General features: G+C 30.7%; 1 protein-coding gene and 1 long non-coding RNA gene across 3 annotated transcripts in view; one reads left to right on the top strand and one right to left on the bottom strand.

Moving 5' to 3' along the window:
* Window positions 1-27,208, top strand: part of LOC143081894 (uncharacterized) — a 203,725-nt gene that overhangs the window by 107,855 nt on the left and 68,662 nt on the right. The gene's annotated exons all lie outside the window — the stretch shown is intronic.
* On the bottom strand, window positions 12,172-25,542 carry LOC143083506 (fibroblast growth factor receptor 2-like). Its single transcript, XM_076259761.1, has 4 exons — window positions 25,405-25,542; window positions 20,392-20,504; window positions 13,989-14,099; window positions 12,172-12,718 (listed from the first exon to the last, which is right to left on the bottom strand). The coding sequence occupies exons 1-4, from the start codon at window positions 25,458-25,460 to the stop codon at window positions 12,573-12,575; spliced, it is 426 nt and encodes a 141-aa protein (XP_076115876.1). The 5' UTR covers window positions 25,461-25,542; the 3' UTR covers window positions 12,172-12,572.

Here is a 27,208-nt window from a genome sequence, read left to right as displayed (position 1 = left end):
TTAAGCATGTTTCATTAGATAGACCATCTAACATCATAGTACTATCTTTTTACAAAATAAAAACCAATTATACCAAGCATGTTTCATTAGATAGACCATCTAACATCATAGTAGTATCTTATGTCGCAATAAAAACCAATTATACCAAGCATGTTTAATTAGATAGACCATCTAACATCATAGTACTATTTTTCTACAAAATAAAAACCAATTATACCAAGCATGTTTCATTAGATAGACCATCTAACATCATATTACTATCTTTCTACACAATAAAAACCAATTATACCAAGCATGTTTCATTAGTGAGACCATCTAACATCATAGTAATATCTTTCTACACAATAAAAACCAATTATACCAAGCATGTTTCATTAGATAGACCATCTAACATCATAGTACTCTCTTTCTTCACAATAAAAACCAATTATACCAAGCGTGTTTCATTAAATAGACCATCTACCATCATAGTACTATCTTTCTACACAATAAAAACCAATTATACTAAGCATGTTTCATTAGATAGACAATCTAACATCATAGTACTATCTTATGTCGCAATAAAACCAATTATACCAAGCATGTTTCATTAGATAGACCATCTAACATCATAGTACTATCTTTCTACAAAATAAAAACCAATTATACCAAGCATGTTTCATTAGATAGACCATCTAACATCATAGTACTATCTTTCTACACAATAAAAACCAATTATACCAAGCATGTTTCATTAGATAGACCATCTAACATCATAGTACTATCTTTTTACAAAATAAAAACCAATTATACCAAGCATGTTTCATTAGATAGACTATCTCACATCATAGTAGTATCTTATGTCGCAATAAAAACCAATTATACCAAGCATGTTTCATTAGATAGACCATCTAACATCATAGTACTATCTTTCTACAAAATAAAAACCAATTATACCAAGCATGCTTCGTTAGATAGACCATTTAACATCATATTACTATCTTTTTACACAATAAAAACCAATTATACCAAGCATGTTTCATTAGTGAGACCATCTAACATCATAGTACTATCTTTCTACACAATAAAAACCAATTAAACCAAGCATGTTTCATTAGATAGACCATCTAACATCATAGTACTATCTTTCTACACAATAATAACCAATTATACCAAGCATGTTTCATTAGATACACCATCTAACATCATAGTACTATCTTTCTACAAAATAACCAGATGCTCCGCAGGGCGTAGCTTTATACGACCGCAGAGGTTGAACCCTGAACGGTTAGGGCAAGTATGGACACAACATTCAAGCTGGATTCAGCTCTAAATTTGGATTGTGATTAAATAGTTGACACAGTATAGGTTTCTGACACAGAATGAATGTGTTCTAATGAACTTAAAATTTTTGTTTCTCTTAAGAGCAATTCACTATGCTGTTGAATATTAATCCTCTCAAAAAAATGTTTGAAGAAATTTTCTTTTTTATTTATGAAATTTCAAATGAGAAAAATTGAACCCAATTTTTTTAATCACATCCCCCTTTCCCTTATTCCAAAACTAATCTCAATTAAAATTTCTAATGGAGTTTGCAACAATAACTACTCATTTAAATACATCATAAAATATTAAGATGTAAAAAAACTGCTTGTTATCACTGAATGGTAAAGATTATTTTAATTTATCAGTTGGTAGTAAAAAGTGAATATACATTGTATATTGTATACAATGTATAACAAAGATTTAAGTTGATTCTGGACAAAGAAAGATAACTCCAATTAAAAAAAAATCTTGCTATTGCACAATATTTTGCAATTAGATATTTCTTGCTTACTATTTTGGACAAAGAAAGATAACTCTAATTAAAAAAAAATTTGATATTTCACAATATTGTGCAATTAGATATTTCTTGCCATTGCGCAATACTGTGCAATTGAAAAGACTTGCTATTGCACAATACTTAATATAATAATTTTAGATCCTGATTTGGACCAACTTGAAAACTGGGCCCATAATAAAAAATCTAAGTACATTTTTGGATTCAGCATATCAAAGAACTTCAAGATTTCAATTTTTGTTAAAATCAGACTAAGTTTAATTTTGGACCCTTTGGACTTTAGTGTAGACCAATTTGAAAACAGGACCAAAAATGAAGAATCTACATACACAGTTAGATTTGGTATATCAAAGAACCCCATTTATTCAATTTTTGATGAAATCAAACAAAGTTTAATTTTGGACCCCGATTTGGACCAACTTGAAAACTGGGCCAATAATCAAGAATCTAAGTACATTTTTAGATTCAGCATATCAAAGAACCTAACTGATTCATTTTTTGTCAAAATCAAACTAAGTTTAATTTTGGACCCTTTGGACCTTAATGTAGACCAATTTGAAAACGGGACCAAAAGTTAAGAATCTACATACACAGTCATGACAGTTAGATTCAGCATATCAAAGAACCCCAATTATTCAATTTTGATGAAATCAAACAAAAGTTTAATTTTGGACCCTTTGGGCCCCTTATTATGTTGGGACCAAAACTCCCAAAATCAATACCAACCTTCCTTTTGTAGTCATTAACATTGTGTTTAAATTTCATTGATTTCTATTTACTTAAACTAATGTTATTGTGCGAAAACCAAGAATAATGCTTATTTGGGCCCTTTTTTGGCCCCTAATTCCTAAACTGTTGAGACCAAAACTCCCAAAATCAATCCCAACCGTTCTTTTGTGGTCATAAACCTTGTGTCAAAATTTCATAGATTTCTATTAACTTAAACTAAAGTTATAGTGCGAAAACCAAGAAAATGCTTATTTGGGCCCTTTTTGGCCCCTAATTCCTAAAATGTTGGGACCAAAACTCCCAAAATCAATACCAACCTTCCTTTTGTGGTCATAAACCTTGTGTTAAAATTTCATAGATTTCCATTCACTTTTACTAAAGTTAGAGTGCGAAAACTAAAAGTATTCAGACGCCGGACGACGACGACGACGACGACGACGACGCCGACGCCAACGTGATAGCAATATACGACGAAATTTTTTCAAAATTTGCGGTCGTATAAAAACCAATTATACCAAGCATGTTTCATTAAATAGACCATCTAACATCATAGTACTATCTTTCTACACAATAAAAACCAATTATACCAAGCATGTTTCATTAGATAGACCATCTAACATAATAGTACTATCTTTCTACACAATAAAAACCAATTATACCAAGCATGTTTCATTAGATAGACCATCTAACATCATAGTACTATCTTTCTACACAATAATAACCAATTATATCAAGCATGTTACATGAGATAGGCCATCTAACATCATAGTACTTTCTTTCTACACAATAAAAACCAATTATACCAATCATGTTTCATTAGATAGACCATCTAACATCATAGTACTATCTTTCTACACAATAAAAACCAATTATACCAAGCATGTTTCATTAGATAGACTATCTAACATCATAGTAGTATCTTATGTCGCAATAAAAACCAATTATACCAAGCATGTTTCATTAGATAGACCATCTAACATCATAGTACTATCTTTCTACAAAATAAAAACCAATTATACCAAGCATGTTTCGTTAGATAGACCATTTAACATCATATTACTATCTTTTTACACAATAAAAACCAATTATACCAAGCATGTTTCATTAGTGAGACCATCTAACATCATAGTACTATCTTTCTACACAATAAAAACCAATTATACCAAGCATGTTTCATTAGATAGACCATCTAACATCATAGTACTATCTTTCTACACAATAATAACCAATTATACCAAGCATGTTTCATTAGATACACCATCTAACATCATAGTACTATCTTTCTACAAAATAACCAGATGCTCCGCAGGGCGTAGCTTTATACGACCGCAGAGGTTGAACCCTGAACGGTTAGGGCAAGTATGGACACAACATTCAAGCTGGATTCAGCTCTAAATTTGGATTGTGATTAAATAGTTGACACAGTATAGGTTTCTGACACAGAATGAATGTGTTCTAATGAACTTAAAATTTTTGTTTCTCTTAAGAGCAATTCACTATGCTGTTGAATATTAATCCTCTCAAAAAAATGTTTGAAGAAATTTTCTTATTTATTTATGAAATTTCAAATGAGAAAAATTGAACCCAATTTTTTTAATCACATCCCCCTTTCCCTTATTCCAAAACTAATCTCAATTAAAATTTCTAATGGAGTTTGCAACAATAACTACTCATTTAAATACATCATAAAATATTAAGATGTAAAAAAACTGCTTGTTATCACTGAATGGTAAAGATTATTTTAATTTATCAGTTGGTAGTAAAAAGTGAATATACATTGTATATTGTATACAATGTATAACAAAGATTTAAGTTGATTCTGGACAAAGAAAGATAACTCCAATTAAAAAAAAATCTTGCTATTGCACAATATTTTGCAATTAGATATTTCTTGCTTACTATTTTGGACAAAGAAAGATAACTCTAATTAAAAAAAATTTTGATATTTCACAATATTGTGCAATTAGATATTTCTTGCCATTGCGCAATACTGTGCAATTGAAAAGACTTGCTATTGCACAATACTTAATATAATAATTTTAGATCCTGATTTGGACCAACTTGAAAACTGGGCCCATAATAAAAAATCTAAGTACATTTTTGGATTCAGCATATCAAAGAACTTCAAGATTTCAATTTTTGTTAAAATCAGACTAAGTTTAATTTTGGACCCTTTGGACTTTAGTGTAGACCAATTTGAAAACAGGACCAAAAATGAAGAATCTACATACACAGTTAGATTTGGTATATCAAAGAACCCCATTTATTCAATTTTTGATGAAATCAAACAAAGTTTAATTTTGGACCCCGATTTGGACCAACTTGAAAACTGGGCCAATAATCAAGAATCTAAGTACATTTTTAGATTCAGCATATCAAAGAACCTAACTGATTCATTTTTTGTCAAAATCAAACTAAGTTTAATTTTGGACCCTTTGGACCTTAATGTAGACCAATTTGAAAACGGGACCAAAAGTTAAGAATCTACATACACAGTCATGACAGTTAGATTCAGCATATCAAAGAACCCCAATTATTCAATTTTGATGAAATCAAACAAAAGTTTAATTTTGGACCCTTTGGGCCCCTTATTATGTTGGGACCAAAACTCCCAAAATCAATACCAACCTTCCTTTTGTAGTCATTAACATTGTGTTTAAATTTCATTGATTTCTATTTACTTAAACTAATGTTATTGTGCGAAAACCAAGAATAATGCTTATTTGGGCCCTTTTTTGGCCCCTAATTCCTAAACTGTTGAGACCAAAACTCCCAAAATCAATCCCAACCGTTCTTTTGTGGTCATAAACCTTGTGTCAAAATTTCATAGATTTCTATTAACTTAAACTAAAGTTATAGTGCGAAAACCAAGAAAATGCTTATTTGGGCCCTTTTTGGCCCCTAATTCCTAAAATGTTGGGACCAAAACTCCCAAAATCAATACCAACCTTCCTTTTGTGGTCATAAACCTTGTGTTAAAATTTCATAGATTTCCATTCACTTTTACTAAAGTTAGAGTGCGAAAACTAAAAGTATTCGGACGCCGGACGACGACGACGACGACGACGACGACGACGACGCCGACGCCAACGTGATAGCAATATACGACGAAATTTTTTCAAAATTTGCGGTCGTATAAAAACCAATTATACCAAGCATGTTTCATTAAATAGACCATCTAACATCATAGTACTATCTTTCTACACAATAAAAACCAATTATACCAAGCATGTTTCATTAGATAGACCATCTAACATAATAGTACTATCTTTCTACACAATAAAAACCAATTATACCAAGCATGTTTCATTAGATAGACCATCTAACATCATAGTACTATCTTTCTACACAATAATAACCAATTATATCAAGCATGTTACATGAGATAGGCCATCTAACATCATAGTACTTTCTTTCTACACAATAAAAACCAATTATACCAATCATGTTTCATTAGATAGACCATCTAACATCATAGTACTATCTTTCTACACAATAAAAACCAATTATACCAAGCATGTTTCATTAGATAGACTATCTAACATCATAGTAGTATCTTATGTCGCAATAAAAACCAATTATACCAAGCATGTTTCATTAGATAGACCATCTAACATCATAGTACTATCTTTCTACAAAATAAAAACCAATTATACCAAGCATGTTTCGTTAGATAGACCATTTAACATCATATTACTATCTTTTTACACAATAAAAACCAATTATACCAAGCATGTTTCATTAGTGAGACCATCTAACATCATAGTACTATCTTTCTACACAATAAAAACCAATTATACCAAGCATGTTTCATTAGATAGACCATCTAACATCATAGTACTATCTTTCTACACAATAATAACCAATTATACCAAGCATGTTTCATTAGATACACCATCTAACATCATAGTACTATCTTTCTACAAAATAAAAACCAATTATACCAAGCATGTTTCATTAAATAGACCATCTAACATCATAGTACTATCTTTCTACACAATAAAAACCAATTATACCAAGCATGTTTCATTAGATAGACCATCTAACATAATAGTACTATCTTTCTACACAATAAAAACCAATTATACCAAGCATGTTTCATTAGATAGACCATCTAACATCATAGTACTATCTTTCTACACAATAATAACCAATTATATCAAGCATGTTACATGAGATAGGCCATCTAACATCATAGTACTTTCTTTCTACACAATAAAAACCAATTATACCAATCATGTTTCATTAGATAGACCATCTAACATCATAGTACTATCTTTCTACACAATAAAAACCAATTATACCAAGCATGTTTCATTAGATAGACCATCTAACATCATAGTACTATCTTTTTACACAATAAAAACCTATTATACCAAGCATGTTTCATTAAATAGACCATCTAACATCATAGTACTATCTTTCTACACAATAAAAACCAATTATACAAAGGATGTTTCAATAGATAGACCATCTAACATCATAGTACTATCTTTTTACAAAATAAAAACCAATTATACCAAGCATGTTTCATTAGATAGACTATCTAACATCATAGTAGTATCTTATGTCGCAATAAAAACCAATTATACCAAGCATGTTTCATTAGATAGACCATCTAACATCATAGTACTATCTTTCTACAAAATAAAAACCAATTATACCAAGCATGTTTCGTTAGATAGACCATTTAACATCATATTACTATCTTTTTACACAATAAAAACCAATTATACCAAGCATGTTTCATTAGTGAGACCATCTAACATCATAGTACTATCTTTCTACACAATAAAAACCAATTATACCAAGCATGTTTCATTAGATAGACCATCTAACATCATAGTACTATCTTTCTACACAATAATAACCAATTATACCAAGCATGTTTCATTAGATACACCATCTAACATCATAGTACTATCTTTCTACAAAATAAAAACCAATTATACCAAGCATGTTTCATTAAATAGACCATCTAACATCATAGTACTATCTTTCTACACAATAAAAACCAATTATACCAAGCATGTTTCATTAGATAGACCATCTAACATAATAGTACTATCTTTCTACACAATAAAAACCAATTATACCAAGCATGTTTCATTAGATAGACCATCTAACATCATAGTACTATCTTTCTACACAATAATAACCAATTATATCAAGCATGTTACATGAGATAGGCCATCTAACATCATAGTACTTTCTTTCTACACAATAAAAACCAATTATACCAATCATGTTTCATTAGATAGACCATCTAACATCATAGTACTATCTTTCTACACAATAAAAACCAATTATACCAAGCATGTTTCATTAGATAGACCATCTAACATCATAGTACTATCTTTTTACACAATAAAAACCTATTATACCAAGCATGTTTCATTAAATAGACCATCTAACATCATAGTACTATCTTTCTACACAGTAAAAACCAATTATACAAAGGATGTTTCAATAGATAGACCATCTAACATCATAGTACTATCTTTCTACACAATAAAAACAAATTATACCAAGCATGTTTCATTAGATAGACCATCTAACATCATAGTACTATCTTTCTACACAATAAAAAACAATTATACCAAGCATTTTAAAAAAAATAGACCATATAACATCATAGTACTATCTTTCTACACAATAATAACCAATTATACCAAGCATATTTCATTAGATAGACTATCTAACATCATAGTAGTATCATATGTCGCAATAAAAACCAATTATACCAAGCATGTTTCAAAAGATAGACCAACTAACAAATTCAGTAATTTTTTCATTTGTAAAGGGGCATAACTCTAGAAAAGTAATAGTAACACCATCAAAATTTGAATTTCATCTGTATTTTGTTGCAATAAAAATTGTGTATAAGTTTTATAACGTTAGGTTGAGGGAAACTTAAGTTTGAGAAAGAAAACGACGAAAAATTCAGCAATTTTTCAATATGTTAACAAGCATACATTTATTTTTGGCATTGCACAAGTCATGTCTTCTTTGACTGTTCATGACGTTGAAATACTAAATCTCTGGGATCTGTTTTAGTTGATTTTAGTCTCTGATGCATGATTTTTTTTTAATTAATTGTTTTTGTCTTTTCAGTAACTAAGAGTACTCTCAAATCGTACTTTCTTGTTTATTTGACCTGTTGATACTATTTGTAATGCTCTTTAGTTATTTAATGTTTACTTATTCAGGGATGTAACTGTTCTATATACCAGCTTTGATAAGTGTTTGATAGTACTATACATTTTCTCTAGTAAGGTTAAAGTTATGCCACTAAAATTCAAACTTGATCCGTGTTTTGCGTAATAAGCATTGTGTATAAGTTTCAAACATTTGGTTGAGTCAAACTATAACATCCATAGCTAAGGCTGCGGCATAAAAATGTTGGTTATCCCCATTATTATTCAATCTATTGATAACTTACGTTACTATCCTTATAAATCTATCTATAATCAGCTTGCATGTTAAATAGTCTAGAGCTGTTCCATTGAATTCGTCTTCTTTTTCTGTTTCTTGAGGAAGTTAAATCAACCTGTTCAGTCACTATAAAGTGTTACAATTCATATTTAGACGCAACACATAAATAGTGACCAAAAAGGTACCGCAATCTCAGGATGAACGCTTAAAAAAAAAAAAAAAAATGAACACACCTCTTATGTCTCACCCCGCAACATTCTGTATGTATGTTTCTATCCCTAGTCAGGAGTCGGTCATTCAGTGGTTGTCCTTTGTTTATGTGTTACATATTTGTTTTTGATAGATTGGACTGTTAGATCTCTCGTTTGAATTGTTTTACAATGTCATTTCGGGGCCTTTTATAGTTGACTATACGGTATGGGCTTTGCTAATTGTTGATGGCCATACTGTGCCCTATAGTTGTTAACTTCTGTGTCATTTGATCTCTTGTGGAGAGTAGTCTCATTGACAATCATACCACATCTTCTCTTTGACATAAAATATTTTAACCTTCGTTCTAAAAAACACATGTCCAAAACTGGAATATGATTTGATTGCGTTAAAGATCTGAACACAGACAGAAACACTAACATGACTAAATCCATATATTTTTGTTCAAGCATAATTGATTTGAAGTCATACTCTCCTCGTACATACTTGAATTTAACACGAGATGGATTGTATGAATAAATGATATCATTATTTTGAAACTTTCGGATGCACAATTAAATTTCCTAATGGTGCACATGCGCAGAAGCATAACCAATTTGATTAAGATTAACCCGAATAATCCAGTTGTTTCATTCGGATTATTCCAATTATTAATGTATCAAAGGCAATTATAACAACAATCAGTGAGAATTATTATTATGACCTATTAATGCTCCAAAACAAGCCATTAACTTTTAATTATTTTCATGTGTTTTCGTGAATTTCGAGAATTTATACCATTTAAATATCTGAAAAGGTTTATTTAACTTAAATACCCATAATATTAATATTTTAGTATTATGCGTCCTTGATAAAAGTAAGGAGAACGAACCCAGGGCCTTACTGCTGATTAATGTTGATGTTTGAGTTCTTTTATATACGTTATAATATGAATATACCCAATAATCTAGAAAACTTGCAATAAAAACATAATCAACCTAGTTGTTTTATACTCATCTAAAATAGATATTTTTCAAAGGTCTTTTTTATTTTTTTACCGTACACCTTTTACATATATTGACATTATAATAAAAATCATAAAAATTTATGAATTACAATTAATATATATCTTTATTTTTATTTCTTATATACATGATAAATATATTTTTTATTGGGGCCGGATCGATTTTACATATGGGATGGATCGACGTTGGGCCGGATCGACTTGGGCCGGATCTACGTGGGGCCAGATCGACCCAAAAGCTTATTCTTGCTGTGACACTTTCCTGTCGCAGAAAGGGATCAAGGCAAGAAATAAAATAGCCTTTCATGACTTCACAAAAATAACATATTTTATATTTTTCCAGCACCAGCAATAATTTTATCCCTCTATACAGGTATAAACACCATATAGAGGGTTTGTTCCCAACCGGATAAATAAAACTTAGATATGATGTCTTCTCCTTGTACATTTTTTTGTACTTAGCTACAAAAGGACAGCAGGAGTCTACATGCCAGTTTGTAGAATTTGAAGCGTTTTACGTTTTTGTGGTTTTATCATACGTTTTTGTGGTTTTATCATAGAGTATTGACCCTTTGACTGCCATGGCATTGAAAAACGTTTTACCTTTGACTGCTAAGAATCGGCCTGGCTTCGAACTTTATCAAACAGCGCCATGGCAACCCTGACAACAATTGATAACGTCACGCTATTCTGCATGGTACCTGTATATGATTGCTCGTGTGGTGACACCACAGTATGTCTGCTTCGTTCATTTATCACTCTCAAGTGTCGAATGTTTTTACTGTATTTGTGTTTTTTTTATATTTGATCAGTCTTTTAATTGGTGTTAATTGCAATTTATTAGTATTTGTAAAAACTGATAGCCTCATTGACTTTAATGGTATTCAGAAAATCTGTGCCACATGGCCAATATTTTGGCCTTAAAGTTATTTCTCAAAAATGCCACGGCCCATTTTAAATCGTTTGTGTTGTATGAAATAAACCATAATTAGTTATGGTGACAACACCAGTGTTTAGTTTAAAATATTTAACGGTTTTACTTTGATTGACATCAGAAGAAGTGTGACGTCTTTTGCATCACTTTTAAATTCACGACAGGCTCCCGTTCTAGAACAAACTCTATGTGTAATATGCTTTATTAAACTCAAATGTTCGGATTTGTGTATCAAATTCCATTGTCAAACTTTTGAAGAAGAAAATAAAAACAATAAAAAAACTTCGGGCTTTGGAAAAGTTTTCTGATTTTGTTCTACATGCCTTTAGTTTGTATAATATCAAACATCGTCACAGCAAATGGGTATTTCGTCAATTTCGGTAAATGATAGAGCGAGAATATAAATTTATTTGTGAAAATTGCCACTGTGTGAAATTAAGTTCCTACAATTACAGACAGGCAAATTTTCTTTGTCTTGTTTTACTTTTTATTTGATGATAAAATTGAAAATGGAAATGGGGAATATGTCAAAGAGACAAGAACCCGACCAAATATGTTAAAGGATGGCTTCTTAAAGTCAAGTGGCAAATAAATATGCATATATTAAGGACGTGAACATGCCACTTCTTCATTTACCAAGACCTAATTCTGATTTTTTGAAAAGAACATTTAAATATTCTGGTCTTATTACCTGGAATAATTTACCAAATAATATTAAAGAAATAGATAATTTAGATACATTTATGACCAACTGTTCAAACTATTTTCTAACTGAACAGAATAAAGATGCATGAAACTAATGTATTTCTTTTTCTTCTTCTACTGAATGCATATGTGCTTATTTAACTGTATTATGTATTTTATATTGTATGTATTTTTGTACGTTTTTTATTTGTATTGATAGTTTTTGAAGATTAACATGTAATTGTTAAATGTTTTACCTTCGTTAAATAAAGAATTTTATTATTATTATGTAAACAATCGCCATATTGCTTTGTGACGTATTGGAATTTCCACAACAATATATATTTTCGAATAACAGCCACTTTAACTCGCTTTGTAACTACGATGTACACCTTATCTACTAATATATATAAATAACGTCACATAATCTGTATATCTGTGTGGACCTAATCTACCATGTACCTATCTGATCATGTGACATGAATATTAATACACAAATTCTTGTTCAAATGTATAATTCCATAATATTTAAATAAACACAATTTCTTTTATGGTTGTGAAAATATTGAAGTTTCAAATATTAAACTCATGCAACACACATTATTTACATTTACCACAATTGATATTCTTTACAAAACAAAATCGAATAATACTGCATTCTTTTATACTAAATAAAATATCTGATATATAGATTCACTTACGTTTGCATGCAGTTTATTCACATTCGAGAGATATTTTCCTTTTCATGTTTCAACACATCATCTCATTGTCAACTCATTGTCAACATTGATGTAAACAATCGCCATATTGCTTTGTGACGTATTGGAATTTCCACAATAATATATATATATATTTCGATTCACAGCCACTTTAACTCGCTTTGTAACTAGGATGTACACCTTATCTGCCAATATATTTAAATGACGTCACATAATCTGTATATCTGTGTGCACCTTATCTACTATCGTGCCTATCTTATCACGTGACATGAATATTAATACACAAATTCTTGTTCAGATGTTAGATTCCATAATATTTAAATAAACACAATTTCTTTTATGGTTGTGAAAATATTGAAATTTCAAATATTAAATTCATGCAACACACATTATTTATATTTACCACAATTGATATTCTTTATAAAACAAAATCGAATAATACTGCATTCTTTTACACTAAATAAAATATCTGATATATAGATTCACTTACGTTTGCATGCATTTTATTCACATTCGAGAGATATTTTCCTTTTCGTGTTTCAACACATCATCTCATTGTCAACTCATTGTCAACATTGATGTAAACAATCACCATATTGCTTTGTGACGTATTGGAATTTCCACAATAATATATATATATATTTCGATTCACAACCACTTTAACTCGCTTTGTAACTACGATGTACACCTTATCTACCAATATATTTAAATGACATCACATAATCTGTATATCTGTGTGCATCTTATCTACTATATGTATGATAACTTTTTAATTTACAGTAATTTTTGGGCCGAATAAGGGCCTTATTGCTCCTACTCCTTTGATTGGTTAAGTTCCAATGATGGTTATTTTCTTGTATGCAATCAAATGTTATGTTAAATTTTTTCTATAGTACTGGACAGGATAAAACTTTACCCATGCCAAGTATATCTTTATTTGTAACAAAGATAAATTCTGCACATTTTTTCTAAAAGTGCAAATTTAACAAAGACTATGGGCGAGTTGTTGTCGCTTTGACACATTCCCCATTTCCTTTTTCAATTTTAATAGGGAAAAATCAATGGTGGTATTACACCTAGAGCAAATCTGACATGTGTGGGTAATCTTCTTTTATTGAAACTACTGAGACACATTTAACCATACTTGACCATAATAATTAATATGTTTTTTCTTTAAAAAATGTATCAGATGACCCCACCTTCCAACCCTCATGGCCCACATGAATAAAAATGGAACATAGGGGTAAAATGCAGATTTTTGTATATATCTCTGAAACTAAACCATTTGGAGCAAATCAGACAGGGGGCAGTTGATGGTTTTCTCAGAGCATGGGTCCTGTGTAATTTCGAGGAGAAGATTTTTTAAAAGTTAACGGACATTTAATATGGACGACAGACAACAAGTGCTGCCCATTGGACCAAGATCGTTTTTAACCCTTAAAGTACACCACTTACCATTTTGTGTACAACATCCCAGGAAATTAATAATATTTTCATGGCATCCTATTAATTTCATCACTTCCATTTCTTGCATTAAATCTGTCAATTCTCTATCGGTTGCATCCTCTAAAATATTTAAATAATATTGACAATTATTAATGGATAAAACCATTGGTCACATTCAAAGAATACTGTGGATTCATTCATTTTCATGGATTGCTTAAAACTTGCATAATCGTGGATATTTGATTTTGTAATTTTTCCAATAAAATTGAGAAAGGAAATGGTGAATATGTCAAAGCGACAACCACCCGACCATAGAGCAAACAACAGCCTAAGGCAACCAATGGGTCTTCAATGTAGCGAGAATTCCCGCACCCGTAGGTGTCCTTCAGCTGGCCCCTAAAATATGCATAATAGTACAGTGATAATGGACGTCATACTAAACTCCGAATTATACACAAGAAACTAAAATTTAAAATCATACAAGACTAACAAAGGCCAGAGGCTCCTGACTTGGGACAGGCGCAAAATTGCAGCGGGGTTAAACATGTTTATGAGATCTCAACCCTCCCCCTATACCTCTAGCCAATGTAGAAAAGTAAAACAATAACAATACGCACATTAAAATTCAGTTCAAGAGAAGTCCGAGTCTGATGTCAAAAGATGTAACAAAAGAAAATAAATAAAATGACAATAATACATAAATAACAACAGACTTCTAGCAGTTAACTGACATGCCAGCTCCAGACCTCAATTAAACTGATTGAAAGATTATGTCTTCATCATATGAATATCAGGTACAATCCCTCCCGTTAGGGGTTTAGTATCATACTATCATAAAATATATGAGAAGAACATAACCCGTGTCATGCCAACAACTGTTTTTTTAGAAATAAATGTGTTTAGTTCTGATGCAAAGACCCTATCAGTGAATCAATGTTAAAGCCAAAATATGCAATCTTTAATGACCTGACAACAGTATCGTAACTATATCCCCTTTTAATAAGTCTATTTAAAGGTTTTGTTAGTTTCTGAGGAGAATACTGACATTTTTGTGCTTTATAAAGAATATTTCCATAAAATTTTGGATGTGAAATACCTGAACGTATAAGATGTCTGCATGTTGAGTTATATTTACGAATTATTTCCTTATACCGGTGATAAAATTTAGTAAATGTTTTGACCAGTTTGTGATATCGAAAACCCTGGTGTAATAATTTTTCAGTAATACATAAATTTCTCTCGCTAAAATCTAATACATTGTTACATACACGAGCGAATCGTACAAGTTGAGATATATAAACACCATAAGATGGTGACAAGGGAACGTCACCATCTAAAAATGGATAATTAACAATAGGAAATGAAAAATCATCTCTTTTATCATAAATTTTTGTATTAAGCTTCCCGTTTATGATATAGATATCAAGATCGAGGAAAGGGCAGTGGTCATTGTTATCATTAGCTTTATTTAAAGTAAGTTCTACAGGATAAATTTCTTTAGTATACATACTGAAGTCGTCAATATTTAGAGCCAATATATCATCCAAATATCTAAAAGTATTGTTAAATTTTTGTATCAAATGTTGTTTTGATGGGTCTTTGCTAATTTTAGTCATAAATTGTAACTCATAACAATACAAAAACAGGTCCGCAATAAGTGGTGCACAGTTAGTCCCCATTGGAATTCCAATAACTTGACGATATACGGAATCTCCAAAGCGAACAAAAATGTTATCAAGTAAAAATTCAAGTGCATAAATAGTATCAAAGCATGTCCAATTGACATAGTTCTTTTGTTTATTGCTACTAAAAAATGATCTAAAAGAGTTTGAACATATGTACTCGCATTCCGACTTTTTAAATGCCCAGTTAATTAGGGATGTGAATTTTTTCTTAATAAGAATATGAGGCAAAGTGGTATATAGGGTAGAAAAATCAAAACTTTGAACAGATTCAAAATCACCAATATATGCATGCAATTTATCAAGTACTTCCAACGAGTTTTTGACACTCCAAAAGTAATTAATTCCACTATTTTCAAAGGCCTTATTTGAACAATTTATTATCAGGTTTTTTATTGTACCAAGTGTACTAGTAAGTAAAACAGACAATTTAGTAGTTGAACAATGGCTGGAAGATGAAATAAATCTATATTTGTAAGGTTTTTTGTGCAGCTTCGGAAGCCAGTACATAGTTGGGACTTTCATTGTGTTTGGTTCTGCTTGTAAAGAAGTAGCTAAAAGTTTATGTTTGTTACAGATGTCGTTTTCTGAAAATGAAGTCAGTTGGAATGTTGGTGAATTCGTGATTTCCTTTTGCAGAACCTCTATATAAAATTTACGTCAAACAATAATGATATTATTAGCAGCTTTATCAGCCGGGACAAAAACAAATTCCTTGGCTAGTTCTGTTAGTAATCTCTGTATTCAAAGCCTATTCAAAATATGTTATTCAATGAACATTTGAATTCAATGTTCACCTGTACCCACGAAAATTGGTATCAAACTAATGTTAATGAATCAAAAGTAATTTGTCCCAACCCAGGACTATATGTCCCCATTCAAAAACATTGATCAGGAACCCTCCCCTTGCAGTGGCATAGCTTGCATGTATGCTCAGATGCTCAAGCATCCACATCATTTTGACAAAACAAAAATAAAAAAAACAACAGTTTAACTCGGAAGTATCAAAATGTAACAAGGCTGAGGATATGAGGATAACATCCAGTCATTTTCGAAGCAGTATGCCTGGTCTTTCATTTAGGATAATTTAGTTTGATACATGAATCGCAGAATAGTGTTTCAAGTTAACTTTTCTTCGTATAAATAGTCTATGTCATCAGCTAAGGCAAGCGGAGAGGACTGATACGCAGACCCGTGGACATGTTTCATCTGAAATTGAACCTAGTGGAGGGATGGCTTCTCATTTGACTATAGTAACTAACAACTAAAACACCATATCCTGATATCGTTTCTTGCGACATTGTAAACGACGTGATAAAACAAATCAATTTGTAATAGATCGTGATAAGTCCTAGGCTTATGAATTCCCGTTTCTATTTAGGTTCAAATACTAATTTTATTTTTATTCAGTAAAGAACAAAGATCCAATATTCCCCGCCATGCACATTACATGTCATATTTTATCTATCAAAGGCCAAGGAACAAGGGAATAACTAAAAAAAACTTTTATTTCTTTTTCTTTTTTATTTTTAATATCTAAAAAGAAATAAAAGCTTCACAGCAAATGAAATGGGATTTCCATTACAATTTATATTTCAAAGGGACATTACTAGTTAAAAATATTTGATTACGAATTATTTTCAAAATTGTCAAAGACATTGCTTATGATATGAGTTTCACTTAATCTGACATGAATTGTACACATGAGAGTGCTAACAATACCGGACGATCGGACGCCCGGTATTTTTATGTCTCCTGCATGCGTTTAGCTCAGTAATAAAAAATCAAAGGTTGTAGACTCAAATTCCTGGAAAGAGAAGTCACTTCAGTTCCTATACTCAGAAGTTCCTAAATTATACAGAAGTGCCGCTGTAATGGAGTCCGTTTAAACGGTTTTTGATATGTCAAATAGAAGATTGGGGGGGAAACTTTACATCAAGTATTTATGAATTGAATGATGGTAGTTTCAAGAAAACAATAAAATTTGGTTAAAAATATAAATATATGAATTGGTGGGTATTTTGAATTTAAACAAAAATCTAACTAGTGTCGGATTCTGGGGGAGTACATGTGCTTAAATAAAAAATATTTTCTGCACAAAAAGGTCCAAAACATTTTTCGGCTCGCTCGACTCGGCAAAACATCCACATCATTTCAACCCTGGCTACGCCACTGCCTTGGATCCCCAATAGAACAAGCAGAGCTTGCATTGCTCACAAGTTTGTTTTTTTGCTTAAATCTTTCATCAATGACTGTTTTTGCTTTTCAATTTATATTTAATAATAAGAGGCTTACAAATGCCAATACAATGTTCATTGTATCTGTCATATTTTCATTAAAAGCAAATAAATGCATTTTACCCATTTGTTCCATTTTAACCATAGTGTCTTTGTTTCTTGAAGTACAAGGAAATAAAATACAAATTTATACTAAATTCATTTGCGAAGATTTATATAGTTAAAAAAAAAATAAAACAACTTGTGTAATTTTCCTTAAAGGTCAATAACTCCGTAACGGGTCAATTGACAATTTTTGTCATAAAAAACATTTTTGAAGATGTTACTTTGCTGAACATTTTTTGCTGTTTACAGTTTATCTTTATCTTTAATTAATTTCATACAAAAACTAAAAAAAATCCTTAAAATAACCAATTTAGTGGCAGGAACCCAACAATGGCACCCATGATTGTCGATGGATCAAAACTTCGGATACAATTTATAAGCATGATACCAGATAATTAAGGAAATTTTTTTTTGTTAAAGTTTGAAATCTTTGGCCCAGTAGTTTCAGAGAAGGTTTTTTGAAATAGTTAACAACAGATGATGATGGACGCCAAGTCATTAGTGATAACATAAGCTCAAATGGTTATAGCTAACAAGAATGTGTCCCCAGTACATGAATAGCCCATCCACACTATCATTTTCTATGTTCAGTGGACCTTGAAAATGGGGGAAAATTTCTAGTTTGGCATAAAAATTACAAAGATTATAAAATAGAAAACATGAGCCCTAAGTTTCAAGTTGATTGGACTTCAACTTCATCAAAAACTACCTCTACCAAAAACTTTAACCAATCCTTTAACCTGAAGCGGGACAGACAGACGGAAGGACAAACGGACGGAAGAACGAACCAATGGATGGACAGATGAACAAATGGACAGACAAAAGAACGAATGAATGGACGCACAGAACAGAAAACATAATGCACCAAAATGGGGCATAATAAATGGGACATTAAAATGGGTTTTAATCGATCCTACAAACTATCCATGTTTATGTAATAAGGAGTACTGTCTTTTGGTATGTATAACGAACATTTACATTTACATTACATTTACATTTATACCCTGTGTGTTATACATGTCTACAAATATTTTCTTAGTTTTTTTTCAGGTCCAAAATTGGACCAAGAAATTTCCAATTGAAGTGAAAAGTAAGGATTTTTTTTGCTCAAACCTTGATTGTTTTTTATGTGTTATAATATTAATATCCTTGATTTGTCATGTTTTATTCAAATAAAATACATTTTATATCTTTGTTGTTACGTTTTTCGTGTAAATTTGTCAATATGTTTTGCAATCCGGAAATTTGCCAATTGTCTTAATATTGAAGACACAATAAAGCTTTTGTTATTGGTTAAATCAGCCTAGAGTTGTGTTCCTTGTTGTCATAACTTATTGTTTTGTATGTGAAGAGTTGAAGAAAAGTGTATGAAAATTGAATAAACAACACTCATTTTGAAAAGATAAACCATATAATATATCAGGTGATCACAAGTCATGTTGGTCAGTCATGTGACATAATATTGTAAAGTGATGATTTATTCTATGAGAAGTTTATTTTTATAAATACGTTTTTACTTTGTAACTTTTCAACTTTTAAACAACTGTTTAAAACCTTTCAAGAAATTATGATTGAAAACATGATTATCACATAATTGTTACCTGAACAAATTTAATTAGGAACAAGGTCAACCTGTCACTGATTTGTTTTGACATTCATTAGACCTGGGGTTGAAGTCATAAAACTTTGCTCAGTGCTCGGAGCACAAAAATCTTGCTCAAAACATAAAATCCAGCATTTTGATTGGTTTTTATTTGTTTAAGTACAAAAAACTGACTCAAATATTTATTACTTCAAGGCCTGTTGATTGAGGTGGGATAATCCAGATTAACAGCTAGAATCATCAAACAAAAAATAAAAGTATTGAGATTTTAACAATTCATTACAGCACTAATGACATTAATTGATTTGTAATTATTTCATGTATTTTATTGTTTGAATCAGAACATTAATTGGATATTTATAATCTTGTCCTTTATACTCAAACAATTCATCCTTTTAACTGTGATTTTCAAAAAGTTATCAAAGTTCAAAGCCCATAATTATAGCAAAAATGAGCCAAGCGAAACAAAACTGAAACTTAACAATTCCTAGTTGTGGAATTAGGGAATGACAGAATGATGGAATGACGGAATGACAGAATTACGGAATGACCGAATTACGGACATGGATAAAACTATATGGCACCGACATCTTTGTTGCGGGCCATATTCGTTGCAGGGCCATAACAATGCAAATTTTTCAATAAAGATAAAAAAGATGGAAAAAATTCAATTCTTATTTCCCAAAATTTTATGCTTGTCTAATAAAAAAAGAAAACCTAAGCATAAATCCAGTTTTCATTAATACTATTTGATTTTTGATCTAAAATATATAAGTAAATTTTACCCTTCAACATCTTGACTGCTATGGCAGTTGTTGGAGCTTTATTTAAACCAACAGTTTCTGCTTTAAAAACTTTACCAAATGCTCCTTCCCCAAGAGGTTCACCAAGTGATAACCTATAACAACAAATAAATTATTTCATCTCATATTCATTTAGATATTGAGATACTGATTGATGTAACCATATATATATAACTAAATAAAATTCTAATAGTTGTACACATTTTCTTAGATATAAGAAGATATGGTATGAGTGCCAATGAGACAACTCTCCATCCAAATGACAATTTATAAAAGTAAACCATTATATGTCAATGTACGGCCATAACACAGAGCCTTGGCTCACACTGAACAACAAGCTATAAAGGGCCCCAAAATTACTAGAGTAAAACCATTCAAACGGGAAAACCAACGTTCTAATCTATATAAAACCAGAGGCTCTAAAGAGCCTGTGTCGCTCACTTTTGTCTATGTGAATATTCAAGGACATGACAAAATTGTGTTTTGGTGATAACTAAGATTTATGAAAAATGGTTAAATATTGACTATAAAGGGCAATAACTCCTAAAGGGGTCAACTGACCATTTCGGTTATGTTGACTTATTTGTAAAACTTACTTTGCTGAACATTATTGCTGTTTAGTTTATCTCTATCTATTATAATCATGATAATATTCAAGATAATAACCAAAAACAGCAAAATTCAGGGGTAGCAACCCAACAAAAGGTTGTCCGATTCATCTAAAATTTTTAGGGCAGATAGATCTTGACCTGATAAACAATTTCAAGCTATGTCAGATTTGTTCTAAATGCTTTGGTTTTTGAGTTATAAGCCAAAAGCTGCATTTTACCCCTATGTTCTATATTTAGCCCTGGCGGCCATCTTGGTTGGTTGGCCGGGTCACTGGACACAATTTTTAAACTAGATACCCTAATAATGTTTTGGCCATGTTTGGTTAAATTTGGCCCAGTAGTTTCAGAGGAGAAGATTTTTATAAAAGTTAACGACGATGGATGACGGACGCCAAGTGATGAGAAAAGCTCACTTGGACCTTCGGGCCAGGTGAGCTAAAAACAAGAAACGAGAAACACATATAAATTATATAAACAAACTACAACTACTGTACATCAGATTCCTGACTTAGGACAGGTGCAAACATTTGCAGTGATGGATTAAATGTTTTAATGGGTTAAACCATTTATTACTTAATGATTTACAATTTTCAGTGTTTTTGAACAATTTTGTACCGAGACACATGTTTTTTTTTATCTAGGTAATGTGAGAATGTTATATTTGCTCTTTTAAAAAATTACCAGAAAATCAAGTTTCTCACATTGTATTGCATGATCAGACCTCTACAATAACATTTTTTTCAACTTGTTTAGGAGGACTTTGCATTATAAGTTGATTCAAGGAACAAAAGAAATTTAAAACAATAGAACAGAAGTTAGTTTTATATCTTTTGAAATATTTTTCAAAAATTATGAGTCAAGAAAAACTGAAACTAGTCATGTCACAGAACTTAGGATCTACTTTTTAACAATGCCAAGTCAAATCAGACTTGCATATGAGGCACCGTCTGATAGGCATGTCAATGTAAATTCATTGGATTTGTATCTTGTTTTTATTTTAAAGTCGAATTTTTTGTCAACTTTTTCCAGTTTTATCCATTTCATACAGTAAGTACAGAGTGAGTCATGGATGATATTACGACACTCATTCCAATTTATAATTGACTGGGGAAGATAATTAGGTCCTTTACTGAGGAATTATTTTAACTCTCCGTCTTGAAATATGTTAAGATCTCCTGTTATAACATGGGAAATTGGTCCATAAATGTATTTGGAATTACTGCAATTACATGAAGTAGGTGTATTTTCACTGATATTAAAATCTTTACACAATTGGCTATAATTTAACACAAATTTCCATGTAGATTTCTTGTAAATATAACAAATAAGAGGGAGCTCAGTATTATCAAAATATCCAGGAATTTGTTCTTTAACAGAATGGTTGTTAAAAATACCAGCAATATTTACAAAATCAAAACCTTTATTGACATACTTTATTTTAATAAAATGTTTTTTATGATCTTCAGGACGATCAATTTTAGGAAACAGTTTAGAATAACAATATGCCATTATAATTTGAACAATTTCGTACTTAGGACTGCTATATGAAATTGAGTTGCAATCCTCTAAAATTTTATTTAACTTATTAATCGGTAATGAACAGAGCTTTGTTAACAGATAATGTCTGCTGTTGTTTTTTGAAATAGAAATTAGGTCCGAAATATTGGTGTGATTGGTCCGAAATTTTCTTTGATTGTGATTTTTTCTACGACCATGAGAATGTTTTTTTTTCGAACAGTTTTAGAAACAATATCCAAAATGTTAACAGTATCGGTTCTTGATATTTTTTAATCTAATTTAATTCAATTATTTTCCGTGATTGTACACTTTGATTGAGATTCACCAGGCCGCTTATTTACTTCTTCCAAAGGTTGAACTGCTAAATATTTGATAAGATGACTGTGCTTCTTAAGGTGTTGATAAATGATACTTTTGAATTTATTGGGTTATTTTCTTGAGTGCGTTTAGATAAATATCGACCAGTTTAACCTACGTACTGAATACCGCATCCTGGTTTGTTTCATGTGAGTAAATAAATAAGACTGTTTGTTTTTCAAGTTATATCAGTTTCAAATTTTAAAGAAAATGAGCGACCATTAAGTGTGGACCTTACCGTATTGTTGGTGGAAAGACAGGGACATGTTACTCATTTTTTGGCATGACACTTATCAATAGAATGGTAACCACGATTTTTATTTTTAAAAATGTTAGCGATGGTAGTATTTTTAGATAGGCGATTTTGAAGATTGAGACGTGTAATTACCCTTTGAACGAGTTAAGTATTTAATATTTTTCCATTTCTAAGCTTCCTATTTGTTTTTTGTTTGTGAATTATATTAGAAAGGAGCAAAGACTGGCGTCCAGAATATGAACCAGCATACAATGAATAAAGTTATGAAAAAATGATAAATCTGTTCAGCTAAAGATGTCAAACGCTATCTGTATTACAGTGAGTTGACTATGAGTGTTACCGTTTACCTGTAGCTATTGTTCAACCAGATTGAAACATTGACAATACAATAGGGACATTTAAATTGACCAGTTGGTTTGGTAGATTTAAATCTACCTTGATGCTACCTGTACAGTTTTTTATTCACCTAACCAAAACTTTCAGCATGCTTTTTTCCTGAAGTATTTCTTATCCTATCACTTCACCTGTTTAATTGTTACTGGTGTAGTATAACTGAGATATTTTTTTTTTAAACTTCAAGGCTTCACTTTTTATCTTTGTTGAATTACATAATATGCATTCAGTCTAAATTAGTTTATACATGGTATGAATAATGCTAGAATATGACTACTTATATTTGATAACTAGACACAAACTTATTTCATGTTCTTACATCAACTTAAATATTTTGGATAAGTTTATTCATATATTTTCACTATATCACTTGATTTTATTATATCCACAGTATTGAGTTTTTATTTCATTTACATGTATATATTCCAATCAAACAATTTTAGATCCAGAACTTTATAATGATTACTTCCAATTTCACATTCATATTATCCCAACATTAGGAATATTTTACTTTTTCATTTCACTTTATCACTACATTAGACTATATCCACTTTATGAATTTAACATTTTGTTTCATTGCCATGATAATTCCAATGATATATATTCCATTTAAACAGGTGAATCACTCTTATAATATATCCCAAAATTTATAATGAATGTGTTGCAATTATTTCTCCTTCTTGCATTCAAGTTTGATTTTTTATAACCTTTTAGATAACTTATTCCATATTATGCAAATTGAATTTCCTTCAGTGAACACAGTATTTTTTCCACAAAAATCCTCTTATAATAAATTTCAAAGAAAAACACTGCAAATATCATAATCCAAAATGAAATCTTGAAGGGACATTATAAAGAAATGCACAACATATATAATCCATCTGAAAATTGAAACTGAAATCACCTGGGTAGCTCTTTCATGTGTCACTGACAAATGGACAATACTATGTATGAGGGTTACAAATTTAAAGAATCATTTATTATTTAAAAACAGTTTTGATTTTCATGCATAGTTATATGCAGTTAACAAAATATTTTACTGAATAAGATTTTTTAGTAAATTTTAGAAATATTATCAATACTGGCCATTTAAAACAATGAAAACCTAAAAATATTTTTACCCTTTCAAATTTTTGATAGAATAATCCTAGGTAAAGAAAAATTACAGGAAAAAATCATGCTGAAATTTTGGGTTAGGTGAATAATTTTTTTTACAGGTAGCATCAAGGTAGATTTAAATCTTACAAACAAACTGGTCAATTTAAATGTTCCAATTGTATTGTCAATGTTTCAATCTGGTTGAACAATAGCTACAGGTAAACGGTAACACCCATAGTCAACTCACTGTAATTACCCAAAAAAGATAGGGTATATCAGGGTAGCGACTGACGTCTGACTAAATATTCTCGCTCGGACACACACTCCATAATCTAGTATATTATAAGAGCATATAAACCTGTTAAATTAAATTAATATTGATATAGCTTTTACTTGTCTGACCTTTTTATCCTCCAGTACAAGACAATCAGACAAGTGTTATTGTTGAGCCCTAATGATTCCAGTATATATATGAGAAAATGTTAAACCTTGGAAAAAAAGAGTTTTTGGAAAAACTTCTTGTTATATTTCATACTACAGTGGTTACAATATCTATTGAATTCATCTGAAAATTGATACAACCAATCAAATATCAGGTCATTATACAGCTTTTAACCAAAGAAACAATCTGGATGTCAGAAACAGTGAGCAATGCTATTTGTGGGTCGACAGATACAAGTTAAAATGTTGTCATGAGTCAATATATATGTCTTTACAGTATGATAACTTTCATGGAATGGTCAATGTTATGCTTTAACTTACTGTTCCCGTCTAAATTCCCAGTGTTTGTCCAGAGGGAGATCATACTCTGACATCATGGTCAAATCAGATGACAAGCGTCTTCTTGGACCAGGTTCAATTCTGATTGTGGGTAAAACAAATGGTTGTGTACCATCATAAGACTTGTATGGATGGTAATTCTCATTCTGGAATTGATGCAAAACATTCTGATATGAAATTAAAATGTATACCTGTTTCAAATTTGTGTGCAAATCCATGTCATTTTTTTAATTATCATGATTTTTTAATAGAAATAAACATCATAAAAGTTTGAAGAGCACACAGACTATCGCTAATAATAAATGAAGCAAGTCCAGATGCAAAGCTGTTATAAATATTCAAATCTAAAATTGACAAAAACTTCCTTAAAACTAAATTAGATTCTGTCTAGATTGAATATCTCTATTTTCATAATCTAAACATTACTGATGAACATTTAATGAATCTCAATAATCTTCCTTTCTTAAGACTTACTTTGTAACTTTTAGACCATATAAAGACAACTTCCTCATAAAACTTCATTTCCTAATTATAACCGAATAAGTCAAACATATTCTTTTTTGTGCACTTGTATTTGAACTTATCAGTAATAAAATATGTTTGAATATTGAAACTAGCCTGTGTCATGACAATTACTCTCTTGACATTTCTATATTTGCTGGACTGAACCCTCTTGTAACGTCTATAACATATAAATATCAGGAGTAACAGGAAGAGAACAACTACTGATGCGACACCACCGATAATGTAGATTACTATTTGCTCTTTATCGTTTGTTCCTCCTGACCTAATGTCTACTGCTTCTGCTTGTTCATCTGCAATTAAAGTATTTGTAATTAAAAAGTTTTCAAAAGATGAAATAATATGTTTGAAAGGAAATGGTAAATATGTGTCAGCTCAATAGCTGGCTTATCTACAATATTTATAACCAATTCAATCCTTTTTTCCTCCTCATCAAACTTTTAATTGTTAAAAGTCTTTATTTTAGGAATGATTGTAACATTTTTTTCTGTCTATGAAGGAATAATATCATTAAAAAAAATGTGGTGCACACTGAATAACCCACTACATAAGTTACTCTAAAGTGTGTATCAAATTCAACATTTTTAACGATGAATGCCATGATTATTTTTGGTGTTAAAACTGCTTATTCTCCTTTTTTGTAAGTGTTCTATACTTTAAGCACCTGCATAGCCATTTTTACTTGATAGAAATATAAGATAAGGGGGTTTCAAATATCTATTTATTACATATATAAAGTTAAGATAAAGTGATCAGCCATCATATATAGTTGGTAAAAAGTATCTCTGCTTAAGCTACATTGTACATAATGTCAACACCCATAGTCAACTCACTGTAATTACCCAAAAAAGATAGGGTATATCAGGGTAGCGACTGACGTCTGACTAAATATTCTCGCTCGGACACACACTCCATAATCTAGTATATTATAAGAGCATATAAACCTGTTAAATTAAATTAATATTGATATAGCTTTTACTTGTCTGACCTTTTTATCCTCCAGTACAAGACAATCAGACAAGTGTTATTGTTGAGCCCTAATGATTCCAGTATATATATGAGAAAATGTTAAACCTTGGAAAAAAAGAGTTTTTGGAAAAACTTCTTGTTATATTTCATACTACAGTGGTTACAATATCTATTGAATTCATCTGAAAATTGATACAACCAATCAAATATCAGGTCATTATACAGCTTTTAACCAAAGAAACAATCTGGATGTCAGAAACAGTGAGCAATGCTATTTGTGGGTCGACAGATACAA

The sequence above is a fragment of the Mytilus galloprovincialis genome, chromosome 7 (genome assembly GCF_965363235.1).
Source record: "Mytilus galloprovincialis chromosome 7, xbMytGall1.hap1.1, whole genome shotgun sequence".
Classification (NCBI taxonomy): Eukaryota; Metazoa; Mollusca; class Bivalvia; order Mytilida; family Mytilidae; genus Mytilus; species Mytilus galloprovincialis.
Note: the sequence above shows the minus strand (reverse complement) of the source record. Positions and strands in the feature narration are given on the sequence as shown.

Bases quoted from the DNA above. Each gene is read 5' to 3' on its own strand.
- LOC143083506 (XM_076259761.1), bottom strand. From the start codon at position 25,460: ATGATGTCAGAGTATGATCTCCCTCTGGACAAACACTGGGAATTTAGA. The intron at 20,505-25,404 runs GTAAGTTAAAGC...TTGTTGTTATAG, and splicing joins TGGGAATTTAGACGGGAACA to GTTATCACTTGGTGAACCTC. The intron at 12,719-13,988 runs GTAAGTGGTGTA...ATATATTGGCAG, and splicing joins GGGATGTTGTACACAAAATG to ATAAGGTGTACATCCTAGTT.